The 14,519-nt window shown below is 32.4% G+C and overlaps 2 protein-coding genes across 2 annotated transcripts; both read left to right on the plus strand.

The window, feature by feature from the left end:
- Positions 1 to 3,913: 3,913 nt before the first annotated feature.
- On the plus strand, positions 3,914 to 6,334 carry LOC135628360 (cell division cycle 20.2, cofactor of APC complex-like). The gene is made up of 2 exons (XM_065134984.1): positions 3,914 to 4,029; positions 4,391 to 6,334. The coding sequence occupies exon 2, from the start codon at positions 4,431 to 4,433 to the stop codon at positions 5,097 to 5,099; it is 669 nt and encodes a 222-aa protein (XP_064991056.1). The 5' UTR covers positions 3,914 to 4,029; positions 4,391 to 4,430; the 3' UTR covers positions 5,100 to 6,334.
- Positions 5,144 to 5,629, plus strand: LOC135629199 (cell division cycle 20.2, cofactor of APC complex-like). The gene has a single exon (XM_065136392.1). The coding sequence runs from the start codon at positions 5,144 to 5,146 to the stop codon at positions 5,627 to 5,629; it is 486 nt and encodes a 161-aa protein (XP_064992464.1).
- Positions 6,335 to 14,519: the final 8,185 nt, after the last annotated feature.

A 14,519-nucleotide genomic window follows, 5' to 3' on the forward strand; every position in this document is an offset into this window, starting at 1 on the left:
CTTCCCAAATAGAATTTTAAAAGTCCATAAAGTACCAAAAAAATAGAAACGTTGTTACACTTGTGCTGAAAGTTTGTGATGCAATAGACACCTATTCAGAATATTCGTTGTTACACTTATTCAGAATAGGTGTCCATTGCACCCCAAACTTTCGTCATAGATGGGTAACAACATTTCAATAGTAAATTTTAATTTTATGGATTTCCTAAGTTTTCTCGCACATTTTCAAGTTCATTCTATAAACAAGTATAACCAAACTGATTTTAATGTAATTCTAGAATACTTGTCTATTGCATCTCAAATTTTTATCACAGATTGGCAACAATATCTTAATAGTGTATCTATCTTTTTTTTTTCTATCTTTTTTAATTTTAGGGACCTTTTAAGGCTAGAATGACATGTTTTAATGTTGATTCTTTGAATAAGTGTTCTTCTATCATTTTTAACGTTGGAATACTTATCCATTGGACCTCAAGCTTTCACCAAAAACGGACAACTCAATAATGAGTTAATCGAATTTAATAGTTCTAATTATTTTATAATTTTTAAAACCAATTTGACATGTTTATAAGTTGATTTTATAAACCAGTTTAGCCACGTAAATTCATTAGTGTAACTGCTAGAATAATATCCATTTCATCTCAGACTTTCACCAAATAAGGGCACTAAGTATCTACATAATGAATCAATATATATTTCTAATTTTTGTTAATTTTAGGGATTTTCTAATTCTAATTTTAGATTGTTTCATATTGATTCTAAAAATAAATGTAACCATGTTCATTTATTAGTTCGTTTATTTGTGTAATAACAAAAATAGTGTATATTATATATTAGACTTTTACAAAATATGAGAAATAATATTTCAATGATGAATAAATATTTTTTTCTAATTTTATTTTTTGTAAAAAAATTCAATCTGCCATATTTTTTAAGATAAGGTGGCAAGGACGAGCATGATGGAAGGCATAGGCGACAAGAAGTAATGGTCAAACAAAGGAAGAGAATAACAATGAAGGAGAGGGAGAAAGAGTATAACATGAAATGAGCTCACGTGGAAAGAACGACAATAGTAAAAGAGAGATGAGAGTGACGAAAAATTGAGGGAAAACTAGTAACGAGGAGAAGAAAGAAGAAAGGATTATGGTGTTAGTAAACTAGTTAGATGAACTGGTTTGATTAGCATCATAATTAAATCCTCTAAACTAAATAATAAACCTGGCTTATCATCATATTTGCCCACACAGTATTTGATGATATTTACTTTTTCTTATCCTCACTCGATATAAATAAACTAGGGTACAAATATTCAACAGGCAAAGTGGATTAGGTCAACATGGAGCGATAAAAACTAATTGACACGTACATGAGACATTGGGTTTTGATCACGTCTATCGATGTAACAAAAATTTGAAGACACAAGCTCATGTTTGATACAAAATCAATTAAATTCGTAATTCATTAGAATTAAGATTGTTGAATTATTAAGTTTAACATTAACAATAAAATATCTATCGAATTTAAATGATCATATTGTGAGTTGATGATCATAACATGCCGTACTAATATGAATATTATCCGTTTATAAATATTACTTAAAATAATAATATCAACACAGCTACAAAATTAATATTTTCTTTCCATGGATAAAAAAAATCGTGTCCCGTTATATTAGTAAGACTGTTATCAGTTTAAAATATTTCTTTAAAATTATAAGATTTTTTAGAGATAAATCCGAAGGAAATTATAACATAATAGAAATTTGACGGTGATTAGGTGTATATAACAGTGTGATTTGAATGCTATTACATATTGGTCAGTTGAATATAACGATATAATTTCATGCTATTATACATTGACATTAAAGGAGATGAAGGGGATGTTAGGTATTACTAGAGTTTAATGGTTTGGAAGAGATAAGACAGGTTAAAATGTTATTTGTTTGAGGGTTTAGGCTATCATCGGAGAGAAAAAACCCAAGAAAAAATAAAAAAACTCAAACTAAAATACTCTATAGGTAGAGCCACTCAAGATAGGAGAAATGCTTGTCGGGTTTTCTCAATTGAGAGTAAACAAGATTGGAGCGGGTTCCATAGAAACTATAGCATAGGAATAAGGGTTAAAGTTTTGATACAAAGCAAGATAGCCAACGTTCGAGAGGAAGTAGAAAAGCTGACAAAAGGGTTCAATTTATGACTGAGGTGAGCAAATAATTTGTCTACAGAATATATATTTGAGAGAGTGGAGGAAGTTAGGAGAACCAAGAGATGAGAGAAAGAAGAGTTAATTGGATTTAATTTTAATGAAAAGAAGTCTATTTGATAGCCATTCTAATAGTAATTAATGAGGTCGGATTAATCAATGGGATGTCTTCCACCGATCCAACATAATAGCGAGAAAGATGGGTGATAATATTTTAAGAGATAGGGGGTGACTAATCAGGAAAAACATGCAAGGTAGGTATTTTCCCAAGCAATCACCCTTCTTAATATAACCATGTTCATTTTTTAATGTATCAATAAAAATGAAGTCCATTATACTCTAGACTTTACCCAAATATGAGATACAACATTTCAAAGGTGAATCAATATTTTTTCAAAGTTTGCTAATTTTAAGATTTTCTAAGTTTAATCTAGCATATTTTTTAGATGAAGTAACATGGGTGAGTATAGAAGGCATATAGGGCGATGAGAGATACTACTAAAAGAAAGGGAGAGACTAAGTGTGGCTAAAGGGAGAGAGAATAACAAAATAGTGTAAAAGAAGAAATGAATATATCCAAAAATTAAGAAGCTATTAATGATGAGAAGAAAGATATAGGATATCAATATCAATATCGGATATAGGATAACAAAATAGTGTAAAAGAAGAAATGAATATATCCAAAGACTAGTGATATCAATATAGGAGAGAAAGTAGTAGAGGAAGGAGGAGATACCATGTGAGGCATATTTGGTTTGGATAAACTCCACAATTAAATCATCTAAACTATGTAATAAAAGTCAAGGACAAGAGCATACTTATTCTATTATTATATTGATCACACAATATTTGATGGTATTTACCTTTTTTATAATAATTATTTTTGAAACATATCAATGAAAGTTATTTTTATCGGAGCAAGGTAAATGATATTGTGATATTGAGTTTTGATTTTGTATAGTATCTTAAGATGACACAAGCTCATGATACCGTTAGATGTATAATGTGTTGGAATCAAAATTTTTCTTATGTCCAAAAAAATTACTAAGTTTAACATTAATGTTAGAATCTTATTTGTTAGATATAATAATAATGATAATTTTATTGGTTTGTAAGTATTACTTAAAAATGATAATATCAACAACTAATTTTCTTTACATAGACAAGTAAAAAAAATACCATGTCTCATTGTATTAGTAGGAATTTTATCAGTTTAAAATATTTCTTAAAAATGATAATCTCATCAGCTACGAAGATGATGAGTTTTTAGAGATAAATAAGAAAAAATCACGTCTTAGGCCTTTATCTGACTCTTGAAGACAGTAGAATCAAACTCCAGAATCCACTAGTTCTTTGATTAGATCAACATATGATCTGCTTTCATCTCTACTTCCGTCTTGAGTTTGTTCTCTAACATATTTTGTCGTTGAAGTGAAACGCTCAATTACAAGCAATTGTTGCTACCTCTTCGACGACAGAATTCCTCAGGAAATTGTAACGCAACATAAATTTGACGGTGATTAATGTGTATATAACGGTGCGATTTCAATGCCGTTACCTTATTAGTTAAACATAACGGGACGTTTCAACGTCAGTACACATTGGTCGGTTGAATATAACGGCACGATTTCACGATATAACACAAGGCTGGGTCGGTGGCGTCTATATAAGCCGAGACCACCCTTTTGCGAACCTCATAACCTCTCTCGGCTCTCGCGCGCTCTGCTCTCGGCTCTCCTTTTGCTCTCTTGGCGATCTCGTCTTTCTGCGAAGGTCGGAGCTGCTCTCCGACGAAAGGATAAAGCTTCGACCGATCGTCGGCTGGGAGTGAGCGTCCTCTCCTCCGATTTAGGGGAGAATTTAGATTCTTGTTGTGGTGATCTCATTCCTTTTCCTTTGCTTGAGGTTTCGTTTCGCTTCGCTGTCGAAATTTTTTAGGGTTCAAGATATTGTTGAATTTTGATGATTTGGTTTCGTTTTGGTTGATATACTTGACAATTTCCGTGACCAAAAGTCAGAAATTTTGTTGTTCTCGGGGTTCTTTTTGATCAATTCTTGGTTATCGATCGTCTGGGTTTTCAAGTTTCTTTTGGGAAGTTCGATCTTTCTGGTTTTCTTGATTGTCTCTCGTCACCTCGGCGTTTCTCGTTCTGGTTTCGATTGGCAAGATGGCTTCTTCTCGTTCCAGGCGTGTGGAGTACGACCGCTTCATCCCGGTCCGATCGGCGATGGACATGGACTTCGCGCGCTGTGCTCTAACCATGCCTTCCAGACCTCAGCGTGATGGTTCGATAGAATCCCCATCGAGTGCAGCGTACCAAAAACTTCTTGTTCAATGTATTTTGAAGAACAGATCTCGCATTTTCGCATTCAAGAGTGCACCCGAATCACCGGCCGACAAGGTGTGCCAATTTGACGAGGACAATCGACCGCACAAGAAGCAACAGAGACGAATCCCAAAAGATCCAGATAGGGTTTTGGCTGCTTATGACATCATAGATGATGATAGGTTGAATCTCCTCGACTGGGGAAGCAATAATGTGTTGGCGATTGGCCTCAATGACACAGTGTACATATGGAATGCTGCGAATAAGTCTGGTACGAAGTTTTCACGAGCCTTAGAAAACAACAGCCCTGTCACTAGCATCAGCTGGTCCCCAGACGGCAAAGTTCTCGCTGTCGCATTTGGCAATTCAGATTTAGATCTGGTTGATGCAGCAACAGGACGTCTGTTGGTTGGGATGCAAGGTGACAGCCACTCCTTTGTTTGTTCAATTCCGATGGTAGTGTTGTTGATTATGACATTAGAAAAGATGACCGGGCCATCTGTCACTGTAAAGGGCATCGACTTGAAGTTTGTAGTCTTAAATGGTCCGAGTTGTTTGGGTGGTATCTAGCAAGCGGAGGGAAGGACAAACTTGTGCACATATGGGACGCCCGCATGGCTGTTGCAAATCACCATCCGTGCCAACATCAATTGCTTCACAAGATCAGCAACCACACTTCCACTGTGAGGGCCCTTGATTGGTGCCCTACCAGGAGCAATCTTCTGGCTTCTGGTGGAGGACGTAATGATCATTGCATTAAGTTTTGGAATGTTGTTAATGGTGTTTGCTTGAACTCAATTGATACCGGCTCTGAAGTTTGTGCGTTGTTGTGGGACAAGAACAAATCTGAATCGCTGACTTCCCATGGGTTTCCAAACAATCAACTCACCCTATGGAATTACACATCCATGACGAGAAAAGCTGAGCTTTTTGGTCATTCATCTCGTGTTCTTTACTTGACTGGGAGCCCATTGGGTGGTGTAGTAGCTTCTGCTGCAGAAGATGAGACACTCAAGTTCTGGAATGTCTTTGAGACTCCCAAACCACCAAAACCTAAAGCAAACACTATGCCCTTTGCCCAATTTAGTGTCATAAGATGAAACTGCTGGTGGTTGGAAAAGATTACGAGTAATACGGAAAACATTTTTAGTGCTTGACAAGAAGATCCATTGTTGATAGCATTGCATAGAGAAGTTTGTGGCATCAAAGAGGCAACATATTTTCATACAAGCATCATACATTTAAGATCTTCATATACGAGTGCAAGAGCCTAAGTTAAGTAAGAAATTACAATCATGCTTTAATTTTTACAGCATTTTAATAGGTTTATTATATAACAAACCAATGTGGTTGCAGCTGCAAGTTTGATTTTGTATCCAATTTTTCTTTCAGCTTTGCATATATCTTGGTATAACCTTTACCATATTGATGACACATACAATCTATAAGCACTACATTATTGTTTCTATATTTTATGTGTTCTAGTTTTAATATTTTTATCAATGTTACATTCTTGTTGTATGTTTTTAGGTGATTTGTTAATTCTTCCTTCTTTAAATTTGAGAATCTTCATGTTGACTTCTCAAGCACTAGATGAAAATATGCTGATGGTTGGAAAATATTATGAGAATAATACAGAAGACTTCTCTAGTGCTTGAGAAGAAAATCCATTGCTGGTAGCATTGCATAAAGAAGTTTGTGGCATCAAAGAGGCAACATATTTTCATACAAGCATTATATATTTGTGATATTTAGATATGAGTGCAAGTGCCTAAGATGAAAAATTTAGAACCATGCTTTAATTTTTACAGTATTTTAGGTCTATTTAAAATAAGCCTATGTGGATGCAGCTACAAGTCTGATTTTTGTATCCAATTTTTCTTTCAGCTTTGCACATATATTGCTATAACCTTTGCCATATTGATGGTACATGTAATCTATAACCCCTACATCATTGTTGCTATATTTTATGTGTCCTAGTTTTAATATTTTTAACCATGTTACATTTTACTATTATAGTTCTGTCTTTTTAGATAAATGATTTTTTTTTCCTTCTTTAAATTTGATAATCTTCATGTTGATCTTATTCTTTGTTTGTTTATGCTAATTATGCATAATTAGACCAACGAGGTAGTTGTTTATATATTTTTTTTGTTTCTGCTGAGTTGAGGTTTCTTATGATTGTAATGTAGCCTCATGAATTTCAGACTTTTCTTGCCGTTGAAAAAACTGGTTATAAAGTGTATAATTTGTAATCTTAAATGGTTTCAATATGTTACTATATAGTGAATAACCTACAAGTAAAATATAAGTTCAAGAGTGAAATCCAAGCTTAAAATATTTCAATTTTAAAATGATGTATCATAATTTCTGTAGAATGTAGTTATCATACTTATAAGAACTGCAAACCAAATTGAATATTTAATAGTAAAAAGATATCAAACAAATAATTTTATGAGTTTGATAAAGATGAAGTATTATGATTCTGTTTATTACATTTTTTTTCTGTGATATGAACAGAGGCTCATGGCTTTCCATTAATAGACTGTCTTCTGCTGGTCTTAAGATAGGGCTTGATAAATGGAGTCAAATAGGATATTATGTAAGTTCTAAATTGTGAAAATTAGCTTACGATACCAACAGTTAACAAATGCTAGATTATAGTGATAATGTCGTTCTGGTCCTTCTAGATTATAGTAATAAAAAGATCTTCATTGAGTCTGAACGTTCTAATTTGTGATTATTTCGGTCTGCAAGATTTTTCTTGCTGATTAGCTGTTGCATTGTAGCAGACTAGTATCAATCTTCATGAGATTGTTAGAGAAGCTTGCTAAGTTTCATACAAATGCTCGCCAACTAATGACATGGCTACTGTTTCAGTATTTTGAATTATGTTGTTGCAGTCATCTATCACAAGTTTCATCATCCACGTGCTGTAGTTTTAATCTGCTACTTGTGAGTATAAAACTGACCTCTGAATTGGTATTTCTTCATTCCACCTTACTTGTTTATTTAAGGAGAATAAGCTATCAGCAGCTGTTGTGATTATTGATTTTAATTCCTAATATCACATATGTAAAAGGTTTAAATTGACATGATAATTCCAGTTGAAACATTTAAGTGATTGTTTCTTTGAGTCATTTAATTGACATGCTTATTTTGGCCCAGTTGTGTGGCTTTGACCATTCTAGTTAGTTTGGCTTGAAGATTTTCAACCTAACAAAGCTAATCTCAGATCTGAAATCAAAAGTGGCATCAAGTCCAGTATTTCCTATTTGATTGAGCTCAAATTGGAGCATTAGAAAACTCCATGGTTCTTCCTATCTGTCATGTCCATCCTTGTCAAGCTTTATTGATTAGGAATTTTGCTACATAGTTTACTTAATGCTAACCAGATTCAGTTTTTCTTTCATATCAAATTTTGTGTTGTTCATGAGTTGATATGCAACATGATGTGTACTTCTTTTTGTCAACTTTGTAAGCATATCAGTGCAGGCCCCATTTGTTTTCAGTTTTGTACAGTAGATTTGCCTAATATCTTTTGATTACAATTACCGTGATGATTAAGTATCATAAATCAAGCATTTGTTAACTATTTTAGATTTGTGATGCTTTAGATTTTCCTAACATCACAGATAATTTCACTTGCAACAACTTTCTTATAGACTGCCATTTGTGATGCTTTAGTCATATGTTGAGGTTTATCTTTCTTTTATTTTATGATCAAGGCACATTCTTTATTTGTTCATTCAGGGACAAAGAGACCTGGAGCATTGATGCTTCACTTATTAGAATTTGAGAATCAGGTTTGAGTATCTTTTTTTGTTGAAGCTATTATATTAGCCCTTCATTAGAGAATATCTCTAGTGGTTTCTCAAATTTGATTATTGAAAAGTCTAGTTTTTTACTTGCTCTTCTAGCGTGCCTCTTAACATTCTGTAACCTTGCTTGTGAATTATTGACAATTACTATACAGGAATTGTGACTTCTGTTAGTCTTTCTGTTAAGAAAGAAAAAAGAGACATTATCTCACTTTTGAATTGCATTATAGATATTCTTTTATCACAGATCATTCATGAATAATATTTTTAGACACATTTCAATTTCTTTAGCCTTTGGTTTTTCTCTTTTATTTATGTGTTTTTCACTTTGCATTTTTCTGGCAAAATATATTGCAAACTGATATTTAGATCATTTTATCATCATTTTAAAACTAAAGAATTTTCATATTAAGAATATAGGTTTGTCTAGAGGAAGCCTACCTTGTTGGAGTTGAATGTAAAGGCACTGAATATATAATACATTTGCTGTTGATGAATCACTTGAAGAATTTGCACAATTAGCTCATGCTATTACACTTATCGAAAGTATGTTTCTATTTCCCTCATTGAACATGATGCAGCGAATGGTTCTATGGTTGCTCTAAGTGTGCATTTCTAGAGGTTTAGAATCTAGGAGTATATTATTGCTTTGGCTGTCATTGAATGTTGAAATTCAGAAAATATATTTTTCTATCATGATTCATTAGTAAACTCTACAGCTCTTCCTATCTATCATGTCCATTCTTGTCTAGCTTTATTGAATAGGAATTTTGCTACATAGTTTTATTTGATGCTAACCAGATTCAGTTTTTCTTTTATATCAAATTTTGTGTTATTCATGAGTTGATATGCAACGTGATGTACTTCTTTATGTCAACTTAGTAATCATATCAGTGTAGGCCTCATTTGTTTTCAGTTTTGTATAATAGATTTGCCTAATATCTTTTGATTATAATCACCATGATGATTAAGTTAGCAAATTACTTCATGGTTCATGGTATGCAGATAATTTCACCTGCAGCAACTTTCTTATAGACTGCCATTTGTGATGCTTTACTCATATGTTGAGGTTTATCTTTCTTTTATTTTATGATCAAGGCACATTCTTTATTTGTTTATTCAGGGACAAAGAGACCCAGAGCAAAGATGCTTCACTTATAGAATTTGAGAATGGTTTGAGTATCTTTTTTTGTTGATGCTATTATATTACCTTTACTAGAGAATATCTCTAGTGGTTTCTCAAATTTGATTATTGAAAAGTCATTAGTTTTTTGCTTGCTCTTCTGGCTTGCCCCTTAACATTCTGTAACCTTGCTTGCCAATTATTGACAATTACTATACAAGAATTATGACTTCTATTAGTCTTTCTGTTAAGAAAGACAAAAGAGACATTATCTCACTCTTGAATTGCATCCTAGATATTCTTTTATCACAGATTATTCATGAATAATATTTTTAGACACATTTCAATTCCTTTAGCCTTTGTTTTTTCTCTTTTATTTGTGTCTTTTTCAATTTGCACTTTTCTGGAAAAATATATTACAAACTGATATCTAGCTTATTTTTTCATCATTTTAAAAATAAAAAATTATCATATTAAGAATATAGATTTGTCAAGAGGAAGCCTACCTTGTTGGAGTTGAATGTAAAGGCACTGAATTATCAACATCATCATTTGTTGTTGATGAATCACTTGAAGAATTTGCACAATTAGCTCATGCTGTTACACTTGCCAAAAGTATGTTTCTATTTCCCCCATTGATCATGATGCAGCAAATAGTTTTATAGTTGCTCTAAGTGTGCACTTCTAGAGGTCTAAAATCTAGGAGTATATTATTGCTTTGGCTGTGTCATTGAATGATAAAATTCAGAAAATATATCTTTCTGAGGCATCTTTCTGACATGAACTCCATTCTTTAATCTTACATAGGAAATATTTGATTGATGTCACTTATCTAGTCCTACATGACATGTCATACTTAGTAATTTGTGCATCTCTTTATATATGTCTCCTTCAAGATTCATAAAAGTCATCCAGTGTTGTCAACAACACTAATAGGTGAAGACATCATGGATAGCTATTGCCATCCATTGAGATGTTGTATTATTGGTTATATTTATTGGGGTTGTATAATGCTGATTTTTTCAATGGTTGTGATTTAAATCCAAATAGTCACAATCGTAGTTGCTTTCTATTTGGCTGAATAAGCTTTGGTGTTAGCGGGTTCTTTGGTTACGTTAATGTCGCTTGAAGCTAGGGAATTGGGTTAGAGAAATAAAAAAAATCAGAAAATCTCAGAAAGTCAGAAATTATGAAAGCAAATGTAATTTTCAAATTTTTTTGTGGCCTTAAAATAGAAATATTAAATGCAAAGCTACCTTTTTTGTGATCTTGGAGTTCTCTCTTGGTGGTTGTTATTTGTCATATTCTTTGAGAAGGATTAGTGACCAGATGACACTCCTATAATATGGGCTCTTTGCTTTCTCCTTTTCAAAATTTCTATGGAATACTACAATCAAAATTTAATGATCTATAAACTCTCCTTAATCTTAGATTTTTTCTAATTGAGTGTGTTTGTTCGGGTGAAATTAGGGAGTAACTTATTGACCAAATGACACTCCTATAATATGGGTTGTTCTATTCTCCTTTCCAAAATTGTTGTGGAATAGTATAACCAAAATTTAATGATCTATAAACCCTCTTTGACATTAGGTTTTTCCCAATTGAGTGTGTTTCTTCTGATGAAATTAGGGAGTAAACTATTAATGGTTTTATTCTCTTCATTTCTTGGGTAACCACAATTGCAATATGTAGAATGAATTTTCTTCGTCAGGTCTTATGCTGTCTAGTTTGAACTTACAGTAGCATTTCTAGAGTGCTTGTAATCAAGATTCTAGTTATGCCAACTGATCCAAAGTTTTGTTTAGGCTTGCTTATTGAAATCAAAGACTTTATATTGGCTCTAGAAAGGGTGATGAAGTCAAGTTTGCAATCCAAGCCCTTGATATTGAATGTGTAATTTTATCAAGAAGAAGTTCTTATGCATTTATGATATAATTATTATGTAGTCATTAAAGCTCTCTAATGTTGTATTTTATATTTCTTACTATGCTTTAACTAAAATGACTTTACTCGCAATAATATAAACTAAAATGACATTACTAGGGGTGAGGAAGGGAGAATAAGGAGGAAAGAGGAAGAAAAATGGAGGTAGAAGGATGCTATGGTGGAAGAGGCGGAAAAGAAGATGAGAACACTTGGTGGTGGTTGCAGAAAGAGCAAAACAGGCTTGTGAGGAGACACGAACCTCAGAAGGAGAACCGGTTCAAGTAATTTAAAAAAAAAAATGATTTGATTTGGGTCTTTGAAAAGGGAAAACGGCCCTAGCATTTTTTTATAAAAAAGAAAAAAATCATACTATACAGCCTGAAATGAGGCAGTCCACATCTTAAATCATGCCCGGACAGTCATTATCAATCAAACTGATTAAAATTTAAATCTATGGGTATAACACGAACAAGTATATAAACAAATAGTTGAATATTTTAAAACTGTACGATATACTGATGCCAGCAAATGACCGCATTGATGTTGTCGTTATACGTTGGTTACTTGAATTAGTGCTTTCTAGAATAGTAACATGAAAAAAAATATTGAGGAAAAATAAGTTGGAATATATAAGATATCTTTTATGACTTGAAAGAAAAAACACTTATTTGAGGTAAAATTACTAATTATTATGTATCTTGTTGATGGCATTCGCCACCAAGTTGGAAAATAACCAAATTTCTTTGATCATTAGAAAAAAATAATCGATAATTTTATGAAGAAATACTTATAATGAGTAAGAAGAAGCTGATAAAAAAATATAATAACACAATACAATTATGTAAAATATTTAAAATAATTTCAAAAATAAAGATTTAATTGAAAGCTAGAAGGTCAAAAATCTGCTTATATTGATAAAGATTTGTAGAAATATTACAAATTTAAGAAAATTAAAATTTAACAGATTTTATTATTTAAAAGATCACGTATGCAAAGGAAAATTTTGTTGTGTCTCTGATGTAATGCATTACTTTCTGAGTTACTTTCTGCCATTTGGTAAAAAGTGGGAAAGATAAGTTAATTTTTGCCATTTAAATGCATTTTATAAATATAATGAAATCTTCTAGCTCACCATTTTAGAGTAAGAGTAATGCATAGTTGGTAGAAAGTTTCTGCCAAGATTTCTTTCAAGTCGAGTATATCTCAATTAAGACATTTTTATGATGTTTGATGATATCTATCGTTTGTTGTCGATATTTAATTATCTTACACTTTCATTCAGATTTGTCGATGATATTTCTTTAATGTCGAAAATAACAGAAAACTTCACAAGCATGGATAGTTTTAGTATCTGAATAGTGTAAGTTACAAAAACTCCAATGCAATATATTCAAATAGTGTCCTTGTCTTTTAATTGTCGTTTGCATGGATTTAAGCAGTGTGCTTCCGCTGCAGTACCATCGACTATGGATTGGTTTTAGACCATACGGTCCAATGCTAGTTTGTTTTGTTTTTTCTATTATCTTTTCAGGTGATGTATGACCCAATATATTAGTACCATGCTGGTCTTATAGAATATTGAAACTGATATTAGAGTGAGATTGTAGACCTTGTTGTGTATATTTATTTTATTTCAAGAGTAATTCTGATGCATCTTTGATTTGAATTAACCTTATTTCCGGTAATGTATGGAATCTTACTTCTAGATGATTGTGTAACTTAGAGAAGGCACTTGGTGGGGATGTTAGGATGTATGATGGAACTGCTCTCATTGTCAGTCTCTTCAACCAAAAGGGTGCAAAATTCATGAAGGAGCCTTACAAGCAAGTGCCCACTAGGCTTTTTCAATTTTAGCTATTTTAGATTTCATGGGAGCCAATGTCATACATGCATTTGTTATTCATTTTTAGTTTTTGACTTCCCTACATTAGATGTTATTGTTGCTTGTTTCATTATGCCTTAGCAATCTAAAAGTTAGGGATGCAATCCTAGAGACATTATATGTAATCCAAGTTACAAATATTGTATATGTTATTGCATAACTCTTAGGGTCTGCTGAAATAGAAGTTGTATTTGACCACAACAACAAAAATGATAACAGATAACTTAATTCCTGATAGTTTAAAAAAGTTTGAATGTTTGTTTTTTGATATTACAGTATGGCTCCTTAAGTCAAGTCATTGATGGTTTGAGCAATTTAATTATTTCCTTTCTTATAAATTTTTATCTAAAAGATTCTCTTCCAATCTCTTGGTAATTTTTTACTTTCCATTTATTTTCTTTTAGTATGCTTGTTAATGAAGCTATCTCTTGATCTTCAAAGGTCTTCCCTTACGAAGAATGCCATCAAATCATTTGCTATTATGATCATCTGTGCTAACTAGTTCATATATGGATTAGAAAATTGAACAAAAGGTGCACAAAAAATGGTATTATCATACAAGGTCTGATTTGTGTGATTTAACAGGAAGTAAAGCCATGTACTTGGACATACTTGTTTCCATTTCTACAATTGTCATTTTCAAATTCCTACTACGTTTTTCAAGTTTTCTCTCTCTTGTAAGGAGAATATCTGTACAAATGTTTTTAACACCGCCGATGTCGGTCCCAAGCCCGAATGAAAAAGGTGGAGGGTTGTGTAAGGCCACTAAGAGCCAGCTTGAAAAACATTTGAGAACTCATATGCGTGATCTTAATTGTTTCATAATAAAATTAGGTCATCATTGAGATTAGATGTGAGACATATTTACCACCAAAGTATACTAAAATATGAAGGTGGACTTCTAGACTGTTTGGAAGAAAACTATGATATTAGGTTTCAACTGTGGTGTAAAATAGATAAGGGGACAATTGGATTAGGCTAGTAACATGGAATATAAGGGGTTAGATTGCCATAGTAAAATTATGCAAGTATCATTCATAGATATGCCTCGAAATAATGTTGTAAAATCAAGAGATTTTGGAATATAATTATATTACTATAATATGTGTCATGAGAAAATATTTTGATTCATTGTTTATGCCTCTTACATTTGTCTTAAGTGATTAAATCAAAGGGGAATTTTTAGAAAATTTAGGTAATATAATCTAAGGAGAATCTTTTATTCAAAATCTATAATT

Source organism: Musa acuminata, chromosome BXJ3-1, assembly GCF_036884655.1.
Source record: "Musa acuminata AAA Group cultivar baxijiao chromosome BXJ3-1, Cavendish_Baxijiao_AAA, whole genome shotgun sequence".
NCBI lineage: Eukaryota > Viridiplantae > Streptophyta > Magnoliopsida > Zingiberales > Musaceae > Musa > Musa acuminata.